The 26,568-nt window shown below is 35.7% G+C and overlaps 3 protein-coding genes across 4 annotated transcripts; all 3 read right to left on the bottom strand.

Annotated features, from left to right (window-relative positions):
• Positions 1–237: 237 nt before the first annotated feature.
• LOC111783899 (germin-like protein subfamily 1 member 13) lies at positions 238–1,915 on the bottom strand. Its single transcript, XM_023664710.1, has 2 exons — positions 1,728–1,915; positions 238–910 (listed from the first exon to the last, which is right to left on the bottom strand). The coding sequence occupies exons 1-2, from the start codon at positions 1,867–1,869 to the stop codon at positions 372–374; spliced, it is 681 nt and encodes a 226-aa protein (XP_023520478.1). The 5' UTR covers positions 1,870–1,915; the 3' UTR covers positions 238–371.
• A 2,110-nt stretch (positions 1,916–4,025) lies between these two features.
• LOC111783903 (1-phosphatidylinositol-3-phosphate 5-kinase FAB1B-like) lies at positions 4,026–16,560 on the bottom strand. 2 transcript variants are annotated; one of them, XM_023664720.1, is made up of 15 exons: positions 16,205–16,560; positions 15,754–15,831; positions 14,103–14,877; positions 12,680–13,375; positions 12,105–12,258; positions 11,584–11,931; positions 10,705–11,020; positions 10,208–10,575; positions 9,687–10,018; positions 8,679–8,802; positions 8,425–8,589; positions 6,497–7,996; positions 5,916–6,182; positions 5,196–5,521; positions 4,026–4,742 (listed from the first exon to the last, which is right to left on the bottom strand). In XM_023664720.1, the coding sequence occupies exons 3-15, from the start codon at positions 14,684–14,686 to the stop codon at positions 4,715–4,717; spliced, it is 5,208 nt and encodes a 1,735-aa protein (XP_023520488.1). In that variant the 5' UTR covers positions 14,687–14,877; positions 15,754–15,831; positions 16,205–16,560; the 3' UTR covers positions 4,026–4,714. The 2 variants fall into 2 exon arrangements, with proteins under 2 accessions (XP_023520488.1, XP_023520487.1); XM_023664719.1 differs by having other exon boundaries at positions 10,208–11,020.
• Positions 16,561–17,775: 1,215 nt separating this feature from the next.
• LOC111783905 (germin-like protein subfamily 1 member 7) lies at positions 17,776–19,419 on the bottom strand. Its single transcript, XM_023664721.1, has 2 exons — positions 19,248–19,419; positions 17,776–18,455 (listed from the first exon to the last, which is right to left on the bottom strand). Exons 1-2 carry the CDS (start codon positions 19,372–19,374, stop codon positions 17,914–17,916), a joined length of 669 nt encoding a protein of 222 aa, XP_023520489.1. The 5' UTR covers positions 19,375–19,419; the 3' UTR covers positions 17,776–17,913.
• Between the last annotated feature and the right edge of the window lie 7,149 nt (positions 19,420–26,568).

Here is a 26,568-nt window from a genome sequence, read left to right as displayed (position 1 = left end):
GTATTAAGAGGATATTTTGCGGTGATAATTAGTTAGAATATATCTCACATATTTAGGGAGTTGTTAGTATAGATTTGATTAACCGTATATTTTATTTATTTACCAGATTTAGTTAGATATATATTTTTTCTATTTTTAGGTATTAGTTGATAGTTTGTATCCTATTTAAACGTGTTAAACATGAATGAAGATCATACTTTCGATCCCAATTCTATTTCTATTTCTCATTCTTAACAGTTACGTAATCTAATTAATACTCCGAGCAAAGGAATAGATATCATCGTTCAATACATAAGATACATATATATCCATTATACACCAACTTTTATTTCAATGGCCATTTTATTTGGTTCAAAATAGGAACATATCCCCTACTCAAACTGCATCTGGAGGGCCTCAATGACCTTCTCGTCAACTTGGAAGGCCTTGGTGAGAACATCAAGCGAGATGGGCGGCTTAGACCCAAACACAGCGTTGGCAATGGTGATGGTGCCTGGGTTTTGGCTGCTGAGGCCAGCGAAGGCAAGGGCTGGGCCATGTCCTACGTTGAATTGGAAGTGAATGAGGCCAATGGGGAACACAAACACATCTCCTTCGTATAGCACTTTGGTGAAGAGTTTGTTGTCTGGATTCGACGTCACGAACCCGACTAGGAGGCTGCCTTCCACGACCACGAGAATTTCGGTGCCTCGTGGGTGCGTGTGAGGTGGGTTTAACCCGTATGGAGCGTAGTCGATACGAGCTAAAGAGATGCCGAGGGTGTTTAGTCCAGGGATTCGGTCGACGTTTATTAGAGTCACGTTTGAGCCTTGTTTATTATTTGTGTTTCCGGGAATGTTGAGTCCTTGGAATAAGAAGTCTTCGGCTTTCACTAGCTTCGGGTCCTTGCAGAACTTCCCGTTCACAAATACTATACTCAACCAAAAACAAGTTTAAAATATGTTAGATTTGATAGCATTTTCATCGAAAACAACTTTTCATAAGTGTAACTAGTAGATGTTGTCTATTTTTGCCAGTTACGTATCGTTGTCAACCTCACAGTTTTATAACACGTCTATTAAGAGAGGTTTCCACACCCTTACAAGGGATGCTTGGTTCCCCTCTCCAACCAACGTGGGACCTCGTAGTCCACCCCCTTTGGAGGCCTCGTTAGCCTCACGATTTTATAACGCGTCTGTTAGGGAGTAGTTTCATTCCCCTCTCTAACCGACGTGGGATCTCACAAACCACTCCCCTTGAAAATCCAGCGTCTTTACTAGCATACCGCATGTGTCTAACTCTAATATCATTTGTAATAGCCCAAGGCAACCACTAGTAGATATTGTCCGCTTTACCATGTTACGTATCGCTGTCAACCTATTTAAACGAGACATGAACGAAGGAACATGATAAAGACCATGGTGTTCAAAATGTTTTAATTGAACTTATTACACGATCAAAGACTAAAAAAATCAAAGAAGCATTTATTCTTCATCTACAAAATTGGATAGACTCAACTAAATCTTTATTTCATGTATCTAACTCGAGTAGAAAAATAAAAAGTCCTCGAGAGAACCCAATTCCTTCGAATTCTCCGAGGAATTCACGTCCTAATCTCTACAAAAATAAATAGAGAATTTCATAGAAAGCGGAGAAGGCTTCCCGGTTTCTTTACCACCCTTTCGACATCTCTACAAAAAGATATATACGAGAACGAGAAAAGAAAATGGTGAAAATTAAGAGATTACCAGCAGAGTTGTAGTGATTAGGATCATGAATGGCTACACAAAAGTCTTGAAGAGGACTTGGATCATAACCCCAAGCACAGATTGTTGCATGCAGAATGAACAGAAAGATGGCTGAAGAACAAACCACAGCGCCCAACTTCATACTTGATGTTGATACTCACTCTTATGACTTTGATATCTAAATTTGCATTCATCCAACCCTCTATTTATAGATCTACGAGGAAGCTTTTATTTTACCATTTTAATTTCTTTAAAAAAATGTTATTGAATTTTATCAATTTATAATCTTTAAAAGAGTTATTAAGTGGAATTAAATAAAGAAAAAATTGAAAACATTACAAAATTAGAATGCCCAAAACTCCACTACTCTATATTGCACTACTCTATTGATTAATGTTTCAGCAAGGACACTTTCTTCAACCACCCCTACTAAATCAAATGCTACTTTTTTTCTAAAATAAGTATATAATTTATGGTACAACTAAGATAAAAGATGGAGGTTCATTTTCATTTGTAAAATTATCTCTAATACGAGTTTATTGGTAAAGAATCAGCCCAAAAGAAAGCTATGATACTAAAGGATAAAACGTGTACAATCGACCAAAAGGTCAGTGGTTTGAATCTCCTACCCACATACTGTTAAAACAAATTAAAAACAAGATAAAAAGAAGAATGAAAAAAAGATGAAANTGTCGTTAACCATGTAACACCTAGGGCCCAAGACTCAAAAGTTGGATCTGACACTCGAGAGACCGTCCAACTTAAGATTTCTCCAAATCAAACGCTTAGGTGTGGAGTAGGTGAATTCAAGTGAAACAAGTAATGCTAAACATACCATATGTTGATAGAGTTTTTAAACTTTTTCTTTGAGCTAATTTTAGTAGTTATTTTGGATCAAAATTGCTATATATGCACTAACCCAACAAGAAAATACCCTAATTTTATGAATGGGCAATTCAAATGAAGAGTGTGTTGAGAGGGATGCATGGGGTGGAATTTAAGAAAATAATGTCGAGTCCTAAACTCTAAACCTTAAATCTTGCGATTTTCGACGAGGTTTGAATTTGATTTTTTTTTTTTCATACTGTTATAGTAACTGTCTTTAAAAAAAAGGGTAGACACCTCCTCTTTCAAGTACGAGAATCCGCTCATACTCATTGCTATTACAAATTTGATTGGATGAACACAATATTACACAAATAAAACTTAAGAAATATTATGTAGCAAATAGTTCTAGCATGTCATTCTAGCATGGTCGTCAAAGAAAAACAATGCATCTACTACACTAACTTAATTTCCATAATCATTGTAGCATAGTCCAATCGTACATGAACACTTTACCTTTATCTGAAATATAAGAGTAGCATGGCTTGAGTATTGGTTTGAATATTATAAGACGTAGTAAGTAGCTCATTATTAGTGTCATGTAATGCAAATACACACATATATCATGAAACCTATCCTTTTTAAAACATCGTAACATGGTCTAGACATAAGTCTCTGTTATGCTTCCAATCTTGGCTTTCAACATGTTCGATGTGTGCAACATATGATTCATTTTGTCAGAATTTAGTGCAACTTATTTCGAATTTGAATTAGTTATGGAATATATTATATTAGTAATCATTTAATATTTGAAAAATATATTAGTTAAATTTAAATAGCAGTATATTTTATTTTACCTCAAGATTTAAATTTAAATAGCAGTATATTTTATTTTATTCTCAAGATTTAGTTAGTTTATATTTTATTTTATTGTGACCCATCGCATATACTTACGTGAAAATAAAATCTTTCTATCTTCTTTTGATTATGCTTTCTTACCGGATTTAAGTTCTAATTTTTTTTTTTATAAAATAACTTTTTATGCCTTAATTTTATTTCTAAAAAATAATCTATTTTAATTCTTTTTTAAAATGAAATAGTCATAAGCATCATCATACTCCAAAATAGGAGTTATATTGAGAAATTACAAATATACAAATTTTGTTCAAAAGTTAACCATTCATTCATTTAAACTAATGATCAATTCTATTAAAAAAAAATTGTAATAACGGTCTTGAGGTTGAATGAGATGTCTAAGATGGAAAAAATATATATACCGATAAAAAACAAAAAGAAAAAAAAATCGAGATGAGATATATATATATATATAAGAACATAAGCACGACAATCACCCAAAAGAATACCCCTTCTACAAACATATAAATTTTCATTTCTTTGACTATGATAATTATATCAATAAATGCCTCAAATGATAAGGAATCAGAAACAATCTTATTAGCTTATTAGTCTTGGTTAAAATGAATCATCGAAAGTCATTTACATTATATGTAGATATGCTCTCTGTATAATCGACAATGCTACCGCCCTCTACAAAATGTCGTATTTCTCGAAAGGGAGAGAAGTTTTAGCTTAACAAATGCCATCTACCAAAGTTATCAATGAGTCTCCAAAAGATAGAAGATGAGGTAACGTAAAGACACTCATCTTCTTCTCGAGGGCAAAGAAAAAGAAAGAACAAAGAATAATTTACTATGCTTTTTCTTACTACTATTCACAAGAGCAATGCCTTCTGATATACCATACCATGTGATCGACTCAAACGGTTGCACGATTCGTCGTAATCTTTGCAAGACCTCAAGCTAAGCCATGGTTCATGCTTCTACGACAAAGTTTGTCGTGTTATAATAAGAGATATCCTTCCTCTCCAAGTAAAGCCATTTTCGCCTTCTACTGCAGTTTCGGGTTTACAGAAGGGGAGAGGGAACTCGACGAGGGAGAAGCGTGTCCATAAAGTGAAAACTACCCTCGCTGTTTAGTCGAGGCCGAAGCATGGGCTCAAAATTCCATCTGAAGTTGCTATTTGATGTCAAAGATGGGTACTTAGTTCCATGTCTAGGCTCATTGGGGCTATATGTTCTACGCAACATGTTTACCCCAAGCGAGTAATTCTACACAAAATGACACCCTGTTTTACCTTCTCATCAATCACTCTGATACCTATAAGGTTTGCTGAAGACAGACAGACAGACAAACAAACAAAATGTTAAAGTAGGCTACTAAAATGATAATTGAAACTTACTGTCATCTAGTAATTAAATTTTGGTAACAAGAATTTGATCATTCATCCAAATAACATGGTAAAATAAGTGACAAATACACATGCATGTATGTATAAACACCATAAGTACTTCTCACTACTTGCTAACTTTGTTCTAAGTACTTCTTAATTTACTCCCAAACACGATAATTTTGAGTGAAAATGCTTATAACAAAAAGTGCTTTTAGTCGGGCCAAAAGCACTAAAAATAACAACATTGAGAAAATCTTTTTGCCATTTTAAAAGAACTAGTGGTTCAAATCATTGATCAAAAAAGTTGTCCAAAGACTGAAAATAATTCAGAAATGCAGAAAAGTTAGTGCACCAATTGTATTCACCAATATCAAAAATAGTTGCGAACTTACCCATCCCATGAATGCTCAGGTTCTGAGCTTTCCTCACAGAGATCGGGGTGGGACTCACTAGGGCTGACTGTTGAGGAAGGCCATTGATCGGGAACCATAAGAAAATATGTAGTCATAGCTTTTCTGAAACGTTTCTTGTATTGATGAGGTGAGATCACAGTAGGAGCAGCGTTCTTGGGCCCACCTAGAATGCCAGAGTTCTTCACCCAAGTTTCAAGATGTTTATCCCAAGTATATTGCCTCATAAAATCAATAATCCCCACAACCAGCTCTTGCTTTTCCTCATCTAAGCCAACTAATAGTGAGTAGTCCATGACATCAATTGACTGAAACAGCAATTTGAGATAATATATGTCAGCCATATAATTTCACACGAAAATGGATGGATGCTTGGTAAGTGTGTTCGGCTTGTGATTTTAAAAAGTTCATGAAATCTTTCAAGAATTCTGAATTTGTGTAAAACCTAATCCTAATTCTACCCAAGCATTCCTATCAGTAACCTATAGTACTAGCGTTGTGTATATATATAGAAAAATAACCCTCGTTCAACTAGATATCATGCTAGACTTAAAATAGAGATGCTCATTCATGTATACGATATTTAGTAAGAAACGCTAATGATGTTTGAAGTGACTTGAATTGAATTAAGAAACCTCAGTTGAGAACATTAAAACCTGGAAAATCAAATGTGATGACCCAAAAAAGATAAATTAAACTTACAGCTAAAAATGATGTATCATTCCAAACAGCTCTTTCTAACAACCGCTTTGCCTTGCTGCCCAAAAATATTGGGGAGGTTGGCATAGATTCAATCAGATTCTGATCCAAAAGAACTTTATTTTTTCCACTCGTGTCTGAATTGTAGCGCGATCGAGATGACCCTTTTAGATCATAAAGTCGTGTCACATTATGCCGAAATAGAAGATTCTCCATCACTAAAATGTCAAGCTTGCATTCTTTTCCTCCCTTTGGATGCTTTGAGGACACCTTCAAGACGAAAAACAACCCAAGAAGATAATTATACACGAAGTTTCAAGATGTTATTTCCCAACTGAAATAATTATACATGAGGTTTCAAATACAATTGTGATTTCTCAAACTTATTTGACTTGAAAAAAACTTCTAATTTACAAAATTAATGAAAATCTATCTCCTCGTCAATCAAATTTTGATTTAGAACAAAAAAAGGCTAGATTGTATCATTTCTATTTTTCAACTGCAGTCATTTAAAATCATTTCTATTTTTCAAAGAGAAGGTCCATCAACAACTACAATAAAAGAAAATTAAAAAAATATCGTACCTGATACATCCCCACGACCTTTGCCAGGCAAGTTGGACAACCTGTACGTATTGCTTCAGACAAATATATAAAATAAGCGGGTGCAAACTGAAAGAATGATTCCAACTCAATTTTTGTGACCTGTTTGATAATAAACCGCTCATCTAAAGTTTTTGCAAAGAAAACGTTGCTTTTGCCACCTTGGGCTCCCCACCTCCTACAACGACTAATAGACCTTACATAATCTAACTCGGAAGGGCAACACTTTTTTCGTAATGCCTCAAACCGCTTAGCAAAGTAGCAGGTTATGGTATATTTCACCGGCCCCAAAGGAGTCTCATTTACAAAACAAACTCTTGTATGCAAATCCTGAGTGAACAAAAGCAGATCCTCAAACTGAAGACTTTCGGGTCTAGGCATGGATAAAATGGTCTCTTCCTTGGATCGAAGAGTTTGGTAGGCATCTGTAGCTTCTTCATCACATGTTTTAATTGAGTTCATTTTAGCTGAACCAATAATAGGCAAGGAGCGTGCAGTATTCACAGGTTCTAGTACCCTCTCTGGCTCAGCCATCTGAGCATTATACTCTGGCGTAAGCAATGAATATGCAATAATACTAGTGGGCTCCTCATCATAGACAGGAACAACAGTATCAGTGGAACCAACATGCATAAGAAGCCGAAGATACCCTTGTTTTTCCAATTCCCTAAACGATGAAATGAAGGCAGGATCATAGTTGCCAATGTCAGGCTTTGGGATATTCAACAACGAAATCTTTGTATTATATGCTGAAGAAGGCATCGATACCAAACTTGTAGATGTCTCGACAGAATCAACCATTGTTAAAACTAAGGCAGAATGAAGAAGACGAGCTGTCTCTGCTCCAACTAAGTTGGCATTACACTTCTCCATATCAGACTGTCCTACCAATGGCTCCAGAATGGCAGAATTAGTTCGCGAATAACTACTATCTGATGTTGCACTATTTGGGTGCATTACACCTTTCCAAACTGCATCAAGGGTATCAGATAAATCAGCCATAATTGGATATTCTCCCTCTGAATTCGCCCTTCGCATGGAAATTTCAACATCTTGAGGCATAACTGGAGAAAGACAAAGATCATCCTCCAGTACACCAAGGTCAATATCCTTTTCCCTCTCCGTTTCGTTCAACTGGCTAATTTGGCCTGAATTACCTCCTCTTCCAAGATCAATCTCATGTTTTGACTCTAAAGGTAGAGAATCATTATCACAACCACCAAAGAAATCATCTTGTCCCAATCCCAGAGTAAATTCTACAAACTCTTCCACTGATTCAATTCCTCTTTCATCCAGTGTTAGAAGGTCATTGCTTGAACTATATGGGGAATTCTTCCTTCTCAAAGTGACTGCGTAACTTAAGCGCTGAACCCAAATATATGAAAGAAAGAGAATGTGCATATGCAGTTTATTGATCTCAAAAATATCAACTGTAGGCTGGCCAACTGTCGTCTCTCCAGATAGTACTTCATTAAAATGCACCTATAATAACTTGTTGGAATAAGTCAGAAGAACCAAAGCATAAAGCTTCCTTCCCCACAAAGATAGTTTTACAATGCAGGGAAAATGACAACCTAGAAACATCATTGGCCTATAATAATAATCCATATTGCATAATAGAAAATTTGTTTGTTTGCCTACAAATTAAGACCATCTTTAGTCAAGGATCCCAAATAAAACTATTTAATTCTATATTTCAAATAAGGGATTCATATTTGTTGATAGGATTAGTGAGTCAAGTTCATAGATACTTTCCTTCCACAAGTGGATCAAGCCATTAAATGCACATGAATGCATATGGCGAAGTTTCAACAGATATCATAAAACAACTTCCCCTCACAAAACGAGCATAATGTGTTATAATCAGATTCCAAATTAAGATATAATTAAAAATAAAACCCTAATCCTACCTCAAAATCTTCTTTCTCCATGATAATGATTTGCTCTAGTTCTTGAATGTAATGGTTCAATTCATTTACCCCAAAATCTTCTTGCTCTGAGCCCAATTCATGCTTTGGAATCAGAGGAAGAGCTTTACATACTTCAGCAAATAGAGTTTCAGCCCTGTTATGTACCTAGTAGAAGCGACCAAAAACTGATTAGTCTTAAAAATTTTAAATCAGTGGCTTTAAGCCTTCTGAAGTTGAATTCAAGGTCGTTGTACCTCATTTGCTTCCTTATTAATCCACTCCAGATTATTATGGTAAAATTCAATTAGGGACGGCGGGATATGAACAGACTGAACATTAATTGCTGCATAGTGGAAACATGCAACCGTTCTTCCAAACCTGCACATGTGAATGACAGAAACAGATAAGAATGATCCTATTTAACTGAATCTTCGAGCATTTTTCCTTTTTCTTTAGCAGGAAATTAACAAAACTTCCATTCCAATCAATGGAAGATTACAAATAGTAAGTTTCCAACCGAAAGCCAAATAAATGTTCGGGATCACAAAAAGATCTCCTGTTTGTCTACATTAATCATACCAGAAAACAGGAAAGCTCCTCTGTAACTGAGGACCAGGGTGCAGGCGCAGGCGCAGGCACATAATGTGATCCATGAGGATCCTAACCCCATAGAAGAATATTTAGAAGTTTTCCAAAATTTCACACAAATAGAACAACCAGAAAGGTGGTCTAAAAGCTTTGTATGACCGTCGAGTGGAAACACTTCTATGACAATTGAAAAATCATGTCCAAAGTGAATAATGTAGTAGTGTCTGAAAGGTATTAATGCATTCTTTCCTTTCTCTTTTATTTCTTTCTTCTTTTTTTTTCTTTTTCTTTTTTTCTTTTTTTGAGAAAACAGATTCTTTAAGAAAAGATTTCCGAGCTTATACTATTTAATGCATAATATTTTCAATTTATAAATAGAAATTTCTAGTCTTAAAAAGAAAAATAACAAAAAAAAAAAGTTAGTTCAAAAGGATGATGATAGTAATGCAGTAACAAGTTTAATCCAACCGTCCAAAGCATCTCTTCCTCCAGCTTTCAAAGTTGTGGAGCTCATGTGATTTCCATTTCGATAATGAATTGTAAATATCACATAGACAACGTTTAGGAAATTAAAAATCATATGTAAAGTAAACTAGTTAATTTATTGTCATGCTCGAACTGATATGTGACAATCAAACTTCATAGCTGGAGAAATAAAACTATATAAATCATACCCATAGAACCGGAGACAATCTCTATGAAGGAAATGGCCACAACCTGCAACACGGCTGGCAGCTGCATTATTTGAAAAACTTAACTCCAAAAATTTACCAAATGATAAACCCCAGGCAGCATCAGACATAATAACTCTCCTAGTGGCTGGTGGGAAGCCATTGGTCCGAGGGCACTTCAGACACCGGTGCCACATCCAAATTTTACCTTCGGATTCTCCTGGTAAGAAAAAGTCTGGGAGTTTCTTAGCAGATATTGTAAGGCTGCCTTGTGGATGTGTATAACAATTCACATGTGCCTCAGAGGGCATACCACACGAACGACATCGATAATTCTGCAAGAAGATGAATGATAGTAATGATAACACTTTCAGATAAGAAAAAATCTTTTACTACCTGATACTTTTTTCTTTTTTATTTATATGAGACACGGATAAGCATATTTTTCAAAAAAGGCAGGCAAACCCTGAAGGAATATTACGATCTCCTTCCTATTGTTAATAATCATTAGAAGACTATATTACCTGATCAAACAAACGATCCCGTAGAAACCGACCCAAAGGCTCATCAAAGCTCCCATAGTATTTGATTCGTAAGAGATGAGCACGATCACAAATAGTTCCCTTCCACACACAACGTGTTGACAAAGACACCAAAATGTTCTGTTGGTCAGAAGGTGACAAGGGGAAATCTTCCTTTGAAGATTTGGTGGTCACTAGATTAGTACTAGAGCTTTCAGGTCTTTGAGATGTTGAACCATTTGAAGCTTGGGTATTTCCATCCAATGCATTGCTGCTTATATAAATAGAGTTACGAAGCTGACTTGAAACCTCACCTTTACCAGAGATAGGAACTGTATCATCATCTTTGTTGTCCAGACGTATATTTGCCTCTGAGGTAAATTTGGAGGAAAGCATATTATTGTCGGAAATAGAAACATCCTGCTTCAGCAAAGACAAGGAAGTGGAGGAAGCATTGGACTTTAACAGCCTTAGAGAGTTCAAATTGACGACATTATTACTAATTATAGATGAGTCTCTATTCGGAACAGCATCTTTTCCATATTGCCCAATTTCCATGCTAGGTTTAGGCTCTGAAGACTTGTCTGGCGAAGGGCAAGTAAACCCAGGTATAGCGGAGATAGACCTGTCTATATTTGATGGATTATGAGGAAGGGCAACTGTTATTGGGGAGTTCAATGGGAGCTCTGGAACTGAAGCACCTTCATCAGCCAGGAAGCATGTTTCTAGAGCCAGATGATAGGCAGCAAAAGTTGCATATTGAACAACATGCTTAACTTTTTTAAGTTCATCTCCACAGGCACCCCTGAGCAAAATCTGAAGGCAAAACAATTAGTCTCCATTATCTCTGATAGTTATATCTCAGAAGTTTGTTCAGGTAACTTTGCAGAGGAAAGCATAGGCTAGTTCTACTGAAAAAGTCTACTGTAGATTAGTATTACCATGCCAATTTGACACATCCTATAAGAACTCAACTATTTGAAGACAAAACTAGAAATATAGCAATCAATATTGTGATATCTCAAATATGCAAACAATAATTACTTAACCTTTAGAATTATGTCCCAGGTTAAAAACAAGCAATACCAATGTCCTGGTCTTTTCACCCGAGATATGTAAAACTGAGAATTTATTATAATAGATCTGTATAATTCAGGACTTAAAATTACAAGAAGATACTTTTAGAAAAGTGTCAGAAAGCATTTAAATCCCTTTTTTCTCATAAGGCTCAGTTACACTGTCATGAAAAATGAAAACTATGTACTATTTAGACAAATATGTATTTTTTCACAAGAAGTAAATAATTAAGAGCATGACTACTTATGCCGTTTATTCTCATTTTTAAAACATATCTCTCCTGGTTGATAGCATAGACTTACAGTACAACATAGAGGCTTTGGACATCCCTCAAAGAACATCAGAGTCTTCGTTGTTTTCTTGCCAGCTTGGCCATCACCACTATAATGCTCTTCCACAAATGTCTCCACACGAAATACATCACAATAACCAAGCTTCAGCGATGCAACATGATCAACAGTAGGAATTATACTTGCCCCGGTGCAGCAAGCAATACGCTCTAAAAGGGATCTTTTAATATTTAGAACAAGAGTGATGTTTTTTGAGAGAAGGTACTCTTGAGCATGGCGAGACACTGATTTCTCTACCAAAAGAACATTAGGATGATGGGAATCAATCTTAGCAACAGCCATCTTCAAATGGTCAAGTTCCTGGATGTACATACAAGGAACCCATGAAGAAAAAGAAATATTCTAAATTTCATAAATTCATAATTAGTGACCTGAGTACATCAACCGGACGTAGGGTTGAAGTACAAGAAATCTACAGAATCAAACTTCGATATACAAACCTAATGAAAAGGATAAGGGTAAACAGTTTGAACCTGCTGCAACAAAGTATCTAGACTTGACAAGTGATTGGTAACACGTTGATACTCCAAAGCTCCCCCTAGGACGAAAAAGCACGGTTTAGATATTTCTCTCGTCATCCGCCGGTGTGCTACATTCTTCTTGCAAATGATGCCTTTAACAATAATACTGCAAAAGAAATAGACTCATGTCAAACCAAAACCCTTTACAGTAACGCAATACCATAACTCCAATGGGAAAAGAAACACACAACATGTAGTCATACTCATACAACGTGGTAAAACAAAACGTATTCGCTATTAAGCACTACTTGGGTTGAATCTAGAGAAGCATTTCAAAATATGGAACATGCATCAAATGTTCAAAGGAAACAAACACCTATAACTAATGAAAAATCAGAAAAAGAATCATGGGAGTAATATAGCCCCATAAGAAAATAACCCTGTAGTCCTTCATAAAATAGGCACTAACTTGCTGGCATATAAACCTCATACTTCAGTCAAATACTGAGCAATTTTCAAGCAATCAATTGACATTCATATATCCATACAATATTATGGACCTTTATTGGTCCATTGAGTAACCTTACCTCTCACTACGTTTTCCACCAGCAACGTATTTAACCTTAACATATCCACCAGGATCCATCCCTCCACTCTTGCTCGTATCTGGCTTCAGAACTGCAGCTGCTTCCCAGGACAGATATGTTATTATATCTAACCAACCATCTTCATAGGGTTCATCACCTATAGGAAGATTCTCAGCCTCCAAAAGTTGACTAACGAGAGCTCTAAAATGCCCTTCTACCACGTTTTTTGCAGTTTTCCTGTGCTCCTCGCTTGACCTTCCCTTCACGGGACATTCCCCACTGTCTAAGGAAGAAGGTACATATCCCCATTCACCTGGAGCACAGGAATCATCATCATCATCGAGTAAAAGAGTTTTCTCATCCTCCTCATCTTCTGGCTCTGGAGGAAGCCAGAGAATCCCATTGTTCTGGAAATCCATAGCTTCATTATTCGTATTTTGCATGGCATAAGTAGGAAAATCACATTCAGAGCCTTTATCATTTTCATCAGAGTCTTCACTAGACTCTTCACTATCCCTTGGACACTGATTGTCAAACATCACTGGTGAACCCTTTTTGCTGATGTCTTCTCCATCAAGCTTTAAACCTTCGTCAGCGTTAACATCACAATAATAATTATCAGACTGGGAGATATTCCTGCATTCAGAGTCTGAGCGATACATTCCATAATAGTAATCATCCTCCTCATCATCACTCCTAACAAGAAAATACAAAAGTAAACAAATAACTAAAATATAAAAGCATTAACAATTAACGATGATCTGAATACAAACATCAGATCAATACATGACAGAAAATGATCTCATCGTCTGTATTCACAATTAAAGACATGCATCAGCTAAAGCATGCATATTAAGTAAGAATGCGACTATAAGGACACAGGTAGAGTTTCAAGAGAATTAGAATAACTATAGGTCCTAATAGCATCATCTCACGCACAAATTAAGAGAGAGATCTAACAGATAATGCGAGCGTGCTTACAAGGTTTCTTTTTTTTAGTTTAGAACTTATCATAAGGATCCATTCAAACTCTAACCTCCAATTAATACTAATTGAGAAGCCAAAGATACTTGAAAAGTTGGAAGACAAGATTTTTTACTAATATTATGTTCAACAATAACATAATACAAAAATTTTAATTCATATTTTATTTTAGAGATCAACTCTCTCAATATTAAACTTTTACAAAAATAATTAACTCAGTTTTTACTACATTATTTCTGTAATTAACATTCACTAAATGTTCTCTATCTAATTTTAAATAAAATAAAATAATGATGAAGTTTTTTTTTTTTTTTTTAAGTTCAAGCGCTAAAAAAAAATCTCATTTTAAAGACTAAAAATGGACCCTTTTTTTAGTTGGGACCGAAATAAAATTGATAAAAAATTAGATTTGAACTCTTGTATCAACACTTGAGAATACCTGTAATGGCCATAATAACTGGATGATGAAGTCAGGAGAGACGTAGTGCGATTTATGCTCTTCCCATTCCTTAAATTATCTTGCTCATCAGTTATGACACCAGAACTATACGGGTCATAATATTGACGATCATTTGAGCAAGGCGTTGAGTTAACATTGCTGATTGCACTATGACAGGTGTAGTCGGACTTAGAGCTACCAATGCTGGTGGATGAAGAGGATAGACTAACAGCAGAGCAGGTAGCTTTGTCCCCATCTTGCAAGACAGATGGCTCCTTCCCCCACTGTTTGAAGCAATAATTACAGACTCTGATCTTCTCGGAATCCTCCCGAGAATTCGTCGGGTCCGTGGAAGGAGCAGGAATGGAATTTGCAGTACATTTTGAACAGAAAACCCGTCCACAGCGACGGCAATGATGCCGCCGGTTGATAAACGTGAACTGAGAGTCGCACTCATAACATACCCTACAGCTCTTGTCGGGCATCCAAAAGTCCCTCGAGACATTTTCCGGGTCGGACCTCCATGGCATCCATGACTTCACCAAGCCCACCAGGTCGGATAATTTGTTTTCAGGATGGCCCATTTAATGATGTGGATGAAAATGTGGATTCCACCGGGATGGCCACTCCGCTCATCCTAATCTGTTCATCCGCCACCTCAAACTTCTCGATCTAATGTTAAAAAACTACCGAATACAGAATGCTGAATGCTGAATGCTGCGCAACCGACACCTCAAACTTCTCGATCTAATGTTAACCCACGGAATACAGAATGCTGCACATGGGAAAGTAGTTAGCCATAAAAATAATCATAATCAAAAGAATCAGCGGGTTGTCCTCCAAAAGATTGGGAAAAAAGAAAAAAAAAAAAACTCAACATGGGTATGTGATATCACAAATATATTGCCACAACTCTTATGACTGGAAGAGCTATTGTACATTCTACAAAAACAGCAATTTCAGTTCAACCAGGAATGAATTGGATTGACCATTTATAATTCATTTAAGAGCCCATCAAGCTATTCTTTAATAGATGTCTAATTTATTGAGTATGATCTATTTATCTTTACAATTAGATATTTAAATCTTTATCGTTCAGGAAAAAGATGCATCCACCTCATTCTCAACTACGAATTGTCCAAGTGAGCCCTCTAGAACAAACTTCTCTCAAATATTTCTCTTCCTCCTTACTATTATTATGATATATCTCTTCTCTTCTCTTTTCTTTTTTTTTTTCTTTTCTTTTCTTTTTTGTCTCATTTAAATATTTTTATATATGCATTTGAGTGGAAATTTACTTTGGAGCGTGTAGCTCTTCAAATGTTTACGAGACTCAAACATTTTTCTATCTTTCAGTTTTCAATTTCTAAAATTCTTCTCTGTTCATTCCCACTCTCTAACTAACTTTTATCTACTTCTCTTTTTCTTTTCAAAATTTACTTACAATTCAAGTATGTCCATATCTCCTATTCTTAACAACTTCAATATTGTGCATAAAAACCAAAATCTAACCCACATTTGCAAGAATTCAAAAATCATGTCCACTTCCTACGCTTAAGAATTCGTTTAAGATATTTTCAATGAATCAACCCAAAAGAAAAAATAATTGTAAGTTTTAAAGAACAAAAATCTTAAGATTTAATAACATTACCAAGTTATACGCGCTCTTCTTTTCCAGGCGAGTGAATCCAACGAACTTGACGCAACGAAAGATTCATTCCGCCCAAATCTAAAACACAAACAGAAGGAAGAGACTCAATAGCACTCGTCACCATAGCCAAAGCAATTCAGACTCCAATTGAATAACAGAATTATTGAAGAACGCAGATAAATTATCGAATGCTCGTGTTGAATGAATCGCTATTCTGAATAACAGAATCCAAAAAGTTAAAAAGAACGATCAAAGAGACAACAAGCGCAAGTTCCAAGGAAAATGCAAACACATTAAACTAATCGATGATTCTCTCTCGAAAACAGAATAATTATGGAGCAGTTTAAAGCAGATGAAGAAAATCGAAACGGAATCGCATTATTCCTACGACGCAAAGCAAAGAAAGTAAAAAAGAGAAATGCGAGAGGCAAACACTACGGAGGATTCTAACCTTAATCAATGAATCTCGATGAAAAAGGAAAACGACGATTGTAGAAATGAATCAAATGGATGTATGAATTGAGGAAACAAACGGAACTCCAATAATTTGTGTCTGCAGCCTCTGATTCGTTTGCTATACCGTATAGTGGTATGAATTTGGATTGAAGAAGTAGAACAGAGGCGGTTTTTCTCAGTGAAACTCTGTTGATTGCTTGATCACGTTCTGGAAATCTGGTAATGGCGACTCAAAATTCCTCCCTCAATTCTGTTGTGTTCTTTCTCTCCGGCATTGCCTTATTTGGGGCGGTAGAGACTACACAGAGGGAACGAGAGAGAGAAACAAGTTCTTGAATTTTGTTGCTCCCATTTCGCGTTGTAGGAATGTTGTTGCTATTTTGTTGGCCTTTTCTTCTTCTTCAATAAATTCAAATTCAAATTAACATTTTTTATTTATTTTTAAAAAATCATTATTATCTAATTTAATACTCTAAAATTATTTTCGAACTTATTTTTTCGCTTATATTTTCTAAATTATTTCTCTCCAAGTTCCAGTAATCTAAATCTCACACAATTGACTTGTTCAGTAGGTTAGAACAACTGTAGTGTAGTTTGTAAATTTTTTAAAATCAAATAATAATATCAAATGGTAAACTATTTATTTATTTTCAAATATTTAATTAAGATTTTACCGTTTAATTTTAATTTATATTTTAAAAAATTACATTTCAAATAATTAAAAATTATTTCAAAGAGTTATGGGGGATTAAATAATAAAAAATAATAATTATGAAACAAAAATAAAAATATAGTAAATATGTGTATATATAATTGTATTATAAGCAAAAATATGCGTTAAAATTAATTATAAATTCAGATTGATTTTGTTTTATTCAATCCAGTTTTAAGAGAACTGATGAACTAAAAGTGCTTGATGTAATTCGACCCAACATCTGATATCCTGACATTTTATCTCAGTACATCCTTAAAAAATAGTCTACTGAGAGATATGTGCTTCGGTACCGTTTGTAAAGCCTCATATCCAAGATTCAAATAAGAATTTGGAACTCGAACTCGACACCTTATGTCTCCAACATTCTCCTACATCCCTTGCAACATGACCATATTATCTACTTATCACTTCTAAAAGTGTTATCTTCAGACGCTAATACATATTCTTTTAACATGTTTTGTCTTCACTTGTATGCTTTCTAGGAAAATTTATGAGAGATCACCGAAATTTTCTACATTTCTCCTTTGGAATGAACTACAATAACGAAAGAAAAAGATGTCTTGTAAAGTTGTTCACGTCAACAGCTACTGCTCGTAGATAAAGGGTTTTTTTCTTTTGCAGGTAGTGTGATTTGGGAGGCGACTTTCGAGTAAGACGAGTGTCTAAAACCTGGGTTATCTCTCATCGAAGAGAAGAATTCGTATTCTTCTTGTTCCGAAAAAACCCAAGTGATTCCTTCTCAATCTGGGCAATCCTACCTCGAGAAATGCTCCTCTCTGTCTCGTATTTATATTAATAAACAAGCTACAAATAAGAAACGAGCCTCCCGAGAGAAGAAAGCACGGGATTAGAAAGAAGGGGAAAAACCCCATTTTTATTCCAATATTGGATAGTATGACAAAAGTTGAAAGGATCAAACACAAATAGGGTTACAAAAAGTTGTAAATTTTTATTCAAAAGCCCTTTTCATTGCATAGTTGCAATTGTTCCTAGGCCTTAAACTGCATCTGGAGAGCCTCAATGACCTTCTCGTCAACTTGGAAGGCCTTGGTGAGAACGTCAAGCGAGATGGGCGGCTTAGATCCAAACACAGCGTTGGCAATGGTGATGGTGCCTGGGTTTTGGCTGCTGAGGCCAGCGAAGGCAAGGGCTGGGCCATGTCCTACGTTGAATTGGAAGTGAATGAGGCCAATGGGGAACACAAACACATCTCCTTTGTATAGCACTTTGGTGAACAGCTTGTTGTCTGGATTCGACGTCACGAACCCGACTAGGAGGCTGCCTTCCACGACCACGAGAATTTCGGTGCCTCGTGGGTGCGTGTGAGGTGGGTTTAACCCGTATGGAGCGTAGTCAATACGAGCTAAAGAGATGCCGAGGGTGTTTAGTCCGGGGATTCGGTCGACGTTTACTAATGTCACGTTTGAGTTTTGTCGATTGTTTGTGCTTCCGGGAATGTTGAGTCCTTGGAATAAGAAGTCTTCGGCTTTCACTAGCTTCGGGTCCTTGCAGAACTTCCCGTTCACAAATACTATACTCAACCAAAAACAAGTTCAAAATATATTAGATTTGATAGCATTTTCACTAGTAGATGTTGACTATTTTGGCCTGTTACATATCAATGTCAACCTCACAGTTTTATAATGTATCTGTTAAGGAGAGATTTCTACACCCGGGATGTTTCGTTTCCCTTTCCAACCGACGTGGGACCTCACAGTTCTCCCTAGATGCCTCGTTAGCCTCACGTTTTTATAACGCGTCTATTAGAGAGAAGTTTCTACACTCCTACAAAGAATGTTTCATTCCCCTCCCTAACCGACGTGGGATCTCTCAATCCACCTCCTTAAAAACCCAGTATCTTCATTAGCACACCGCCCAGTGTCTAGCTCTAATATCATTTGTAATAGCCCAAGGCTACCACTAATAGATATTATCCGCTTTAGTCCATTACACATCTCCATCAACCACACAGTTTTAAAACACATCTACTATGAAGAAATTTCCACACCCTTATAAACAATGCTACGTGGGACCTCACAGTCCAACCCATTAAGGGTCCAGCATCCTCGCTAGCACACCGCCCCACTGAAAAGTTCTAATACCATTTACAACAGCCCAAGACCACCATTAACAAATATTATCCATTTTAGCTCATTACAACCTCACGATTTTAAAACGCGTCCACTAGGGAAAGGTTTCGTCCACACCCACATCACAAATGTTTCATTCCCTTCTCCAACCGACGTGGGATCTCATACCAAACCTACCCAAAACAAACATCGACTACGAGACATTTAAGCTAAAGAAAGAGAGAACAATGTACCAGCAGATTTGGGTTCATCAACAGCAACACAGAAATCTTGAAGAGGACTTGGATCAAAACAAGAGACAAGCATAGCAGCTTGCAAACCCAGAAGAACAGCAAGTGAAAGAACACCAAATCTTGCCATTTTTTGGGTTTTGGTGAAGCAAGTTTGTATTGTTTAATTGGTGAGAAGCCTTGGAATGGATTGAATTGTATTTATAGAGCATGGATTGAATTGGTAAGTAAATTATAAAAATTTCAAGCTTACCCACTAAATTGAATAATGTGCTCCAACCTTGAACATTTCTTCAACTACTCCATTTTAATTAATCATTAAATTGAAAAAAAAAATTGTACTAATTAATTTCTTGATTAATAGAGTTGATTTTTGGTAAAAAAATTATTTTCAACGCGAATAATTAAATGATAATATGCGTATTTTTATTAGATAAATTTCAGATGTCTAGTTTGACAGTTTATTATAGTTATTGAGTGTGTCACAATGGAAGTGTGACAAATTTCTCCGCTCGATTTAGCTCTAACAATTCAGAAAGCGTTTTTGACCCAATTGAGGCCTGAAAAAATTAGTGCACCTACTGACTCGATTGGGAGTATGAGCTCGGTGAGTTTTGTGTATAATATTCATACACTATTTTATATAGAAAAATGATTTTGAGTTAAAAATTGTAATTTAAATTAAATTTTAAAAGAACAATAAACAAGAAATAATTTAATTTAAGGTAACAAGCAATAACCTACTCTTATGTTGATTTTTCAACGATTTTGGTAAGAGAAAGAGTAAATTTTCTCCGCACACGTAGAAGAATATTGACTATTTACGACAAGAAAAAACTCTAAGTCATTTTCGACCCGTTCAACTTATAATCACTACAGAATACAAGATAACGAAACTTCGAACATTCCACCTTGTTTAAAAATTGTAATCAATGTCTTGACCAATTGAAATTATGCTCGAGTTAACAACTCGATCGTAAACCAACATAGATTCAAATACATACTTCATAATAGATCCCGTTTTAAAAATTACCTGATTTTATAAAAATAAACCGCTAAATTTCTTTATTTTATTATCTATTTTTTACCCATATTCTAAAAAATGAAAAATATATATATATATATATATATATATATATATATATATATATATATATATTAATTTTTTAAATATTATGGGGACTAATTTAAGCTACTATAGTTAAGATATAGTTAAATTGGTTAGGTATATTAAGATATTTTGGATATTTAAAAAACTTAAACTAAATGATTAATTAAATTTATTTGCATTGATTTGGTCGGCATAAATACATATTTATTCTTATATTTAAATCAACTAATAAGAGGATGACACGTAAGTAATTAGTTGAAGATTTGTCAATTAATTACCTAAAAGTTGAGAATTGTTAAGACGTATTTAAAAACAATACATATATTATTTATTTATATTTCTATATATAAATATATTTTATTTATTTGTTTGTTTATATTTGTCAACCAAAAATGACGTAAGGAATTTTTTTTTATTATTAATTTGGTAAAATTATTTGCCACGTGTCATATGTATACACGAAGGAGCAAGGAGGTGTCTTTGAATTGGCTTTTTATTTATTTATTTTATTATTATTTTTTAATAATTGAATCAATCAAAATGACTTAGATTTAAAGTCGTGTTTTCGCAAACACAATTATATATATAAGCGTTTAATTAAAAATATTTATTTGTTTAGTATTTAATTGACATCAAATTGTCTGGGAAGAGCCTAGCTTGAGAATCGGGCGCCCTCGGCGTTCGAATTGTAGTTTGGAGAAGCGTCCTCAGCGACGGACCGGGCACAAGTCCCCTGGAAGGGGGCGCCAGAGAGGGTGAGAGCCCCGTTGCGCTTGGACCCTGTCGCACCACGAGGCGCTGTCAACGAGTCGGGTTGTTTGGGAATGCAGCCCCAATCGGGCGGTAAATTCTGTCCAAGGCTAAATATGGGCGAGAGACCGATAGCAAACAAGTACCGCGAGGGAAAGATGAAAAGGACTTTGAAAAGAGAGTCAAATAGTGCTTGAAATTGTCGGGAGGGAAGCGGATGGGGGCCGGCGATGTGCTCCAGTCGGATGTGGAAAGGTGATAAGCCAGTCCGCCAATCGACTTGGGGCATGGACCGATGCGGATTGAGACGGCGGCCAAAGCCCAGGCCTCGCTTGTGGAGACGTCGTCGTCCCGATTGTGGCTGGCAGCATGTGCCTTTTGGTGTCCTTCGGCATCTGCGTGCTCCTGGCATCGGCCTGTGGGCTCCCCATTCGACCTATCTTGAAACACGAACCAAGGAGTCTGACATGTGTGCGAGTTAACGGGCGAGTAAAAACCCGTAAGGCGCAAGGAAGCTGACTGGTGGGATCCCTTTGTGGGTTGCACCACCGGCCGACCTTGATCGTTTGAGAAGGGTTCGAGTGTGAGCATGCCTATCGGAAGGGTTCGAGTGTGAGCATGACTGGTGAGCTTTCTTGTAAGCACAATTTTACAAGACATCGACCTATTTTAACTATTAAAATTGATCGTGCCTTGTTGCTAGCCCTAAGTGAGCATGCACTTATCTTTACTATAGATTTTAACGTTTTTCTCATTTTATGACGTTGAAAATAACCTATAACATGCATCTAACATGCTTTATATAACAATTATATAAGCACAATTTTACAAGACATCGACCTATTTTAACTATTAAAATTGATCGTGCTTGGTTCTTAACCCTAAGTGAGCATGCACTTATCTTTATTATAGATTTTAACGTTTATCTCGTTTTATGACGTTAAAAATAACTTATAACATGCATCTAACCTGCTTTATATAACAATTATATAATCATTCATTTCATGCAATAATATAACAATTTATATCTATCACTCATGGAACCCTAAACATGCATACTATACATTATAACACTTATAACATACCTTGAATGCATGAAACATGCTTAGCCTATGGTGAGATTTTAAATATATATGACATACTTTATGCATATACATTTTCTATTTAATTAAAACATACATTCATAACGCATAATTAATTAAACACACTAAAGTGGGTTGGTTTTGGCATTTTAAAGCAAACAATTAACTAAATTATTACATTAATAACTTGGACCGCTTTCGAGGATCACGAACTGGGTGAACCAACCCTTAAAAACATTGAACCGGACCAGAAAAAACACCCGAACCGCCTCTTCCATCTTTTTCAGTTCAGCTTGCTATCTTTTCCATTTTCGATTAATTACAACCTAAAATGGACTCTAATGACTCCATAATTTTACAAACCTTTCTTCATTCATTAAAGCCCATACACATTAGGCTTATTACAATAATTGTATCAAATGAAAGCATAAAAAAAAATGTCAAAACCAAAACCATCCACTTTAGCAACCACAAAATTTCATTCATGAAATGGTGCCCACCATGATCAAATTAATGTAAATAAATTGCCTGAAACATGCTCTAATACCAATTGATGGAGTTAACATAACAGATGCGGAAGCAATTTGGATCTTAGGCACTTTTAGAACATCAATTATAGTAAACAACTAGCATGTTCATAAGTATCAAAATTTAATGAGTTTGAATACTAACTTTTTGTAGTTCAAATTTCTTTTACCTCACGAACCTTTTTCGTATCTTCTCCACTATCCTCCGGCCTTAGAACGACATTGTGGAATCCAGTGAGTGACTAAGCTTGGGAGAGATTTTGTATATATGAAGAGAGTGTTTGTGAGAGGTTTTTCTCAAAGTTTTTTTCCCAAGAAGAAGACCTTCCATGTACCATAATCACTCTATTTAAAGAATCCTGTTTGCATGTTCATGCAAATTTGAGATTACCAAATTTTGACACTCAAAATTCCACAAATTTGTGGGGTTTATTTTGCAAAAGTTTGGTTAAACCAAATTTTGACACCTCAAAATTCCACTAAATAGATTTTTCCATTAAATGAAGTCAATACTTTCTCCATTTTAATTCAACAAATTTGAATAATTAATTTCAAATTAAGGTAAAATTAAATGATTAATTAAACTATTTAATTAATATTTAATATTAATTCAAAGTCAATCCCAATCAATTCCAACACATATTTGATTAAAATATTTAAATCTTATTTAAATATCTCAAATTCTCTCTTTTTTGTTTAATTCGTAAATAAAACAAAAATGCGGTTAAATATATCGTATATATGTAGCGCATATTCCTTAATTTAAATTCGAACACTTCGAACTCACTCGTATGTGGGGTTTATTTTGCAAAAGTTTGGTTAAACCAAATTTTGACACCTCAAAATTCCACTAACATGGATTTTTCCATTAAATGAAGTCAACATTTTGACTTTCTTCATTTTAATTCAACAATTAATTTGAATAATTAATTTCAAATTAAGGTAATATTAAATGATTAATTAAACTATTTAATTAATATTTAATATTAATTTAAAAGCCAATCCCAATCCATTCCAACGCATATTTGATTAAAATATTTAAATCTTATTTAAATATCTCAAATTCTCTCTTTTTGTTTAATTCGTAAATAAAACAAAAATGCAGTTAAATATATCGTATATATGTAGCGCATATTCCTTAATTTGAACGCCTCTAAGTCAGAATCCATTCCAACGCATATTTGATTAAAATATTTAAATCTTATTTAAATATCTCAAATTCTCTCTTTTTGTTTAATTCGTAAATAAAACAAAAATGCAGTTAAATATATCGTATATATGTAGCGCATATTCCTTAATTTGAACGCCTCTAAGTCAGAATCCATTCCAACGCATATTTGATTAAAATATTTAAATCTTATTTAAATATCTCAAATTCTCTCTTTTTGTTTAATTCGTAAATAAAACAAAAATGCAGTTAAATATATCGTATATATGTAGCGCATATTCCTTAATTTGAACGCCTCTAAGTCAGAATCCGGGCTAGAAGCGACGCATGCGCCCATCGCTCCGACCAGCAGTAGGGGCCTTTTGGCCTCCAAAGGCACGTGTCGTTGGCTAAGCCCTTGTGACGGATGAGTCTCAAGGGCCGCCTTGTAACGTAATTCCCACTCAGCGATGGGTAGAATCCTTTGTAGACGACGAAAGCCCAATATGCGACAGGGTAAGTGGCAAAGTGGCAAAGTGGCAAAGTGGCAAAGTGGCAAAGTGGCAAAGTGGCAAAGTGGCAAAGTAGCCTTGTTGCCACGATCCACTGAGATTCAGCCCTTCGTTGCTCCGATTCCTCCCTCCCCACACAATAAACCAATTTATTTCTTTGAAGTGTCATGGAGGTTATAGGCAAAGTAATGATTTTACATGTTAAGTGTTGATGGATTGGACATGCTCCAATGTAAGGCCATCTATGCTATGTGTGATACATGTCGTACCAACACCTCATGCACCCTTACACACCCATAATGTCCACCCACCCCCTCCTACACAAACACACCTACAAGAATATCAAAAGTGTTGGATGTTACCTCCATAAAACAGCATCATACCCAATACCTATGAAGCGTGAGTACACGTATAAGGTTAGCCTCTAAACAATTCATCACACCTAACATCTGTGGAAAGTATGAACATGTATAAAGCCTTGGATTATTAAAAATACCCAATACCCGTGAAAAGTGAATGTACAATTATAATGTTTTATTGTTGTGTTTTATTTTTTTGGGAACTAAGAAAAGAGTGATGCCCGTAAAATTTAATTTTTTTTATCTTTTGGTCATCTAAAACAAAAAAATGAAAGAGTTTTGATGCTAGAGCAAGTACATTACACCAAGACACCCACCATTACCTTGTTTTTACACCCATCGCCTATTAATTGTGATAGTACATGTGTAGTCGTTATTTTGTTGTAAATATTTTTCTGTGAGCTAAACAACATGAAAGAATGATTCCCACAAAATTTCAAATTTTTTTGACCACTCTAGCTATTTTTTCTAATTTCTTATTATTTAATATTTAAAAATTCATTAAAAAAAATTGGTTGGTTGAAAAATTATGAAACTTGATTTCTAGATCCATTAGAATGTCCAATTCATGAATCAATCGAGTTCATGGGAAAAAACAATCTAAAACTTGAGGTATTTAACCGTATGTCCCTTCATAAAAATCGTATCTAGGCTTGGCAGACCAAAAATGCCTCAAAATGGACTATACAGGGGGTGACTAGTCTGCATGGGCTGGACCCGGGGGTACCCCTATATCTTCCACCACGCCCACACCCCAAGCACTAAGCGTCGCACATGGGCATACGCTATGGGCGTGCAGATGGTGGTCGGAGGTCGAGGGTGGTTGATGACGGCGACGCAGTGGCGAAACGCGCACGGTGGGTTGGTCTTAGGTGGCTTTGGGTGTGTGACATTAGCCTCATTGAGCATGAAATGTTGCGATGTTCCTCCTAACTAGGGCTGGCTTGAGGATGGTTGGTGCTGGTACGATGATTAAACATGCAAGTTGGGGTGGTGTCTGGATTCGACGTTCCCGCGCACTCGCCCCAACCAATTGGTTGGTTGAAAAATTATGAAACTTAATTTCTTGACTCATTAGAATGTCCCATTAATGAATCAATCGAGTTCATGAAAAGAAAAAAATCTAAAACTTGAGATATTTGACTGTATGACCGTTCGAAAAAATTCTATATAGGCCTGGCAGACCAAAAATGCCTCAAAATGTACTATATCTTCCGCATAGGCTGGGCACAAGGTTACCCCTATATCTTCTGCCACCCCCACGCCCCAAGCACTATGCGCCCACACATGGGCATATGCTTGGGGCGTGGGGGTGGTGGTTATAGGTCGAGGGTGGTTAACGGCGACAACGCAGTGGCGAAAAACACATGGTGAGTGTTGGATCGGTATGGAAACCCTAGAGGGGGAGGGGGGGGGTGAATAGGGTTTTAACGATAAAAGTGTTTAAACGTGATTAATTTTTCTAATGATAAAACTTTTTACAAATAAGTAGAAGATGATAATTACTAGAACAAAATAATTAAAGTCAAAACAATAATCGAGTAGAACATGCAATAACTCACAATAATAATTTTGAAATTAAATAGGAAAGAGTTAGAGAAAATGACACCGTAATTTCGACCTACTCCACTCCCCAAGCGCCTCTTGGGAATTTGAATAAAGAACTTTCTTGACTCTTTCCACGGATCAGAGCCAAACTGCTACACCGCTCCTTTTACGAGTTCAAGAGCAAACTCAATCCTTTCCACGGCGCAGGATCAAACCGATACAAGTATTTGAGTTTGATAATAACACACCACAACTCTCTCAAAGAGTAGATTTACAATTTGGGATACT

This window comes from Cucurbita pepo, unplaced genomic scaffold, assembly GCF_002806865.2.
Source record: "Cucurbita pepo subsp. pepo cultivar mu-cu-16 unplaced genomic scaffold, ASM280686v2 Cp4.1_scaffold000126, whole genome shotgun sequence".
In the NCBI taxonomy this organism is placed as follows: Eukaryota; Viridiplantae; Streptophyta; class Magnoliopsida; order Cucurbitales; family Cucurbitaceae; genus Cucurbita; species Cucurbita pepo.
This window is presented reverse-complemented; position numbering and strand designations above follow the sequence as displayed.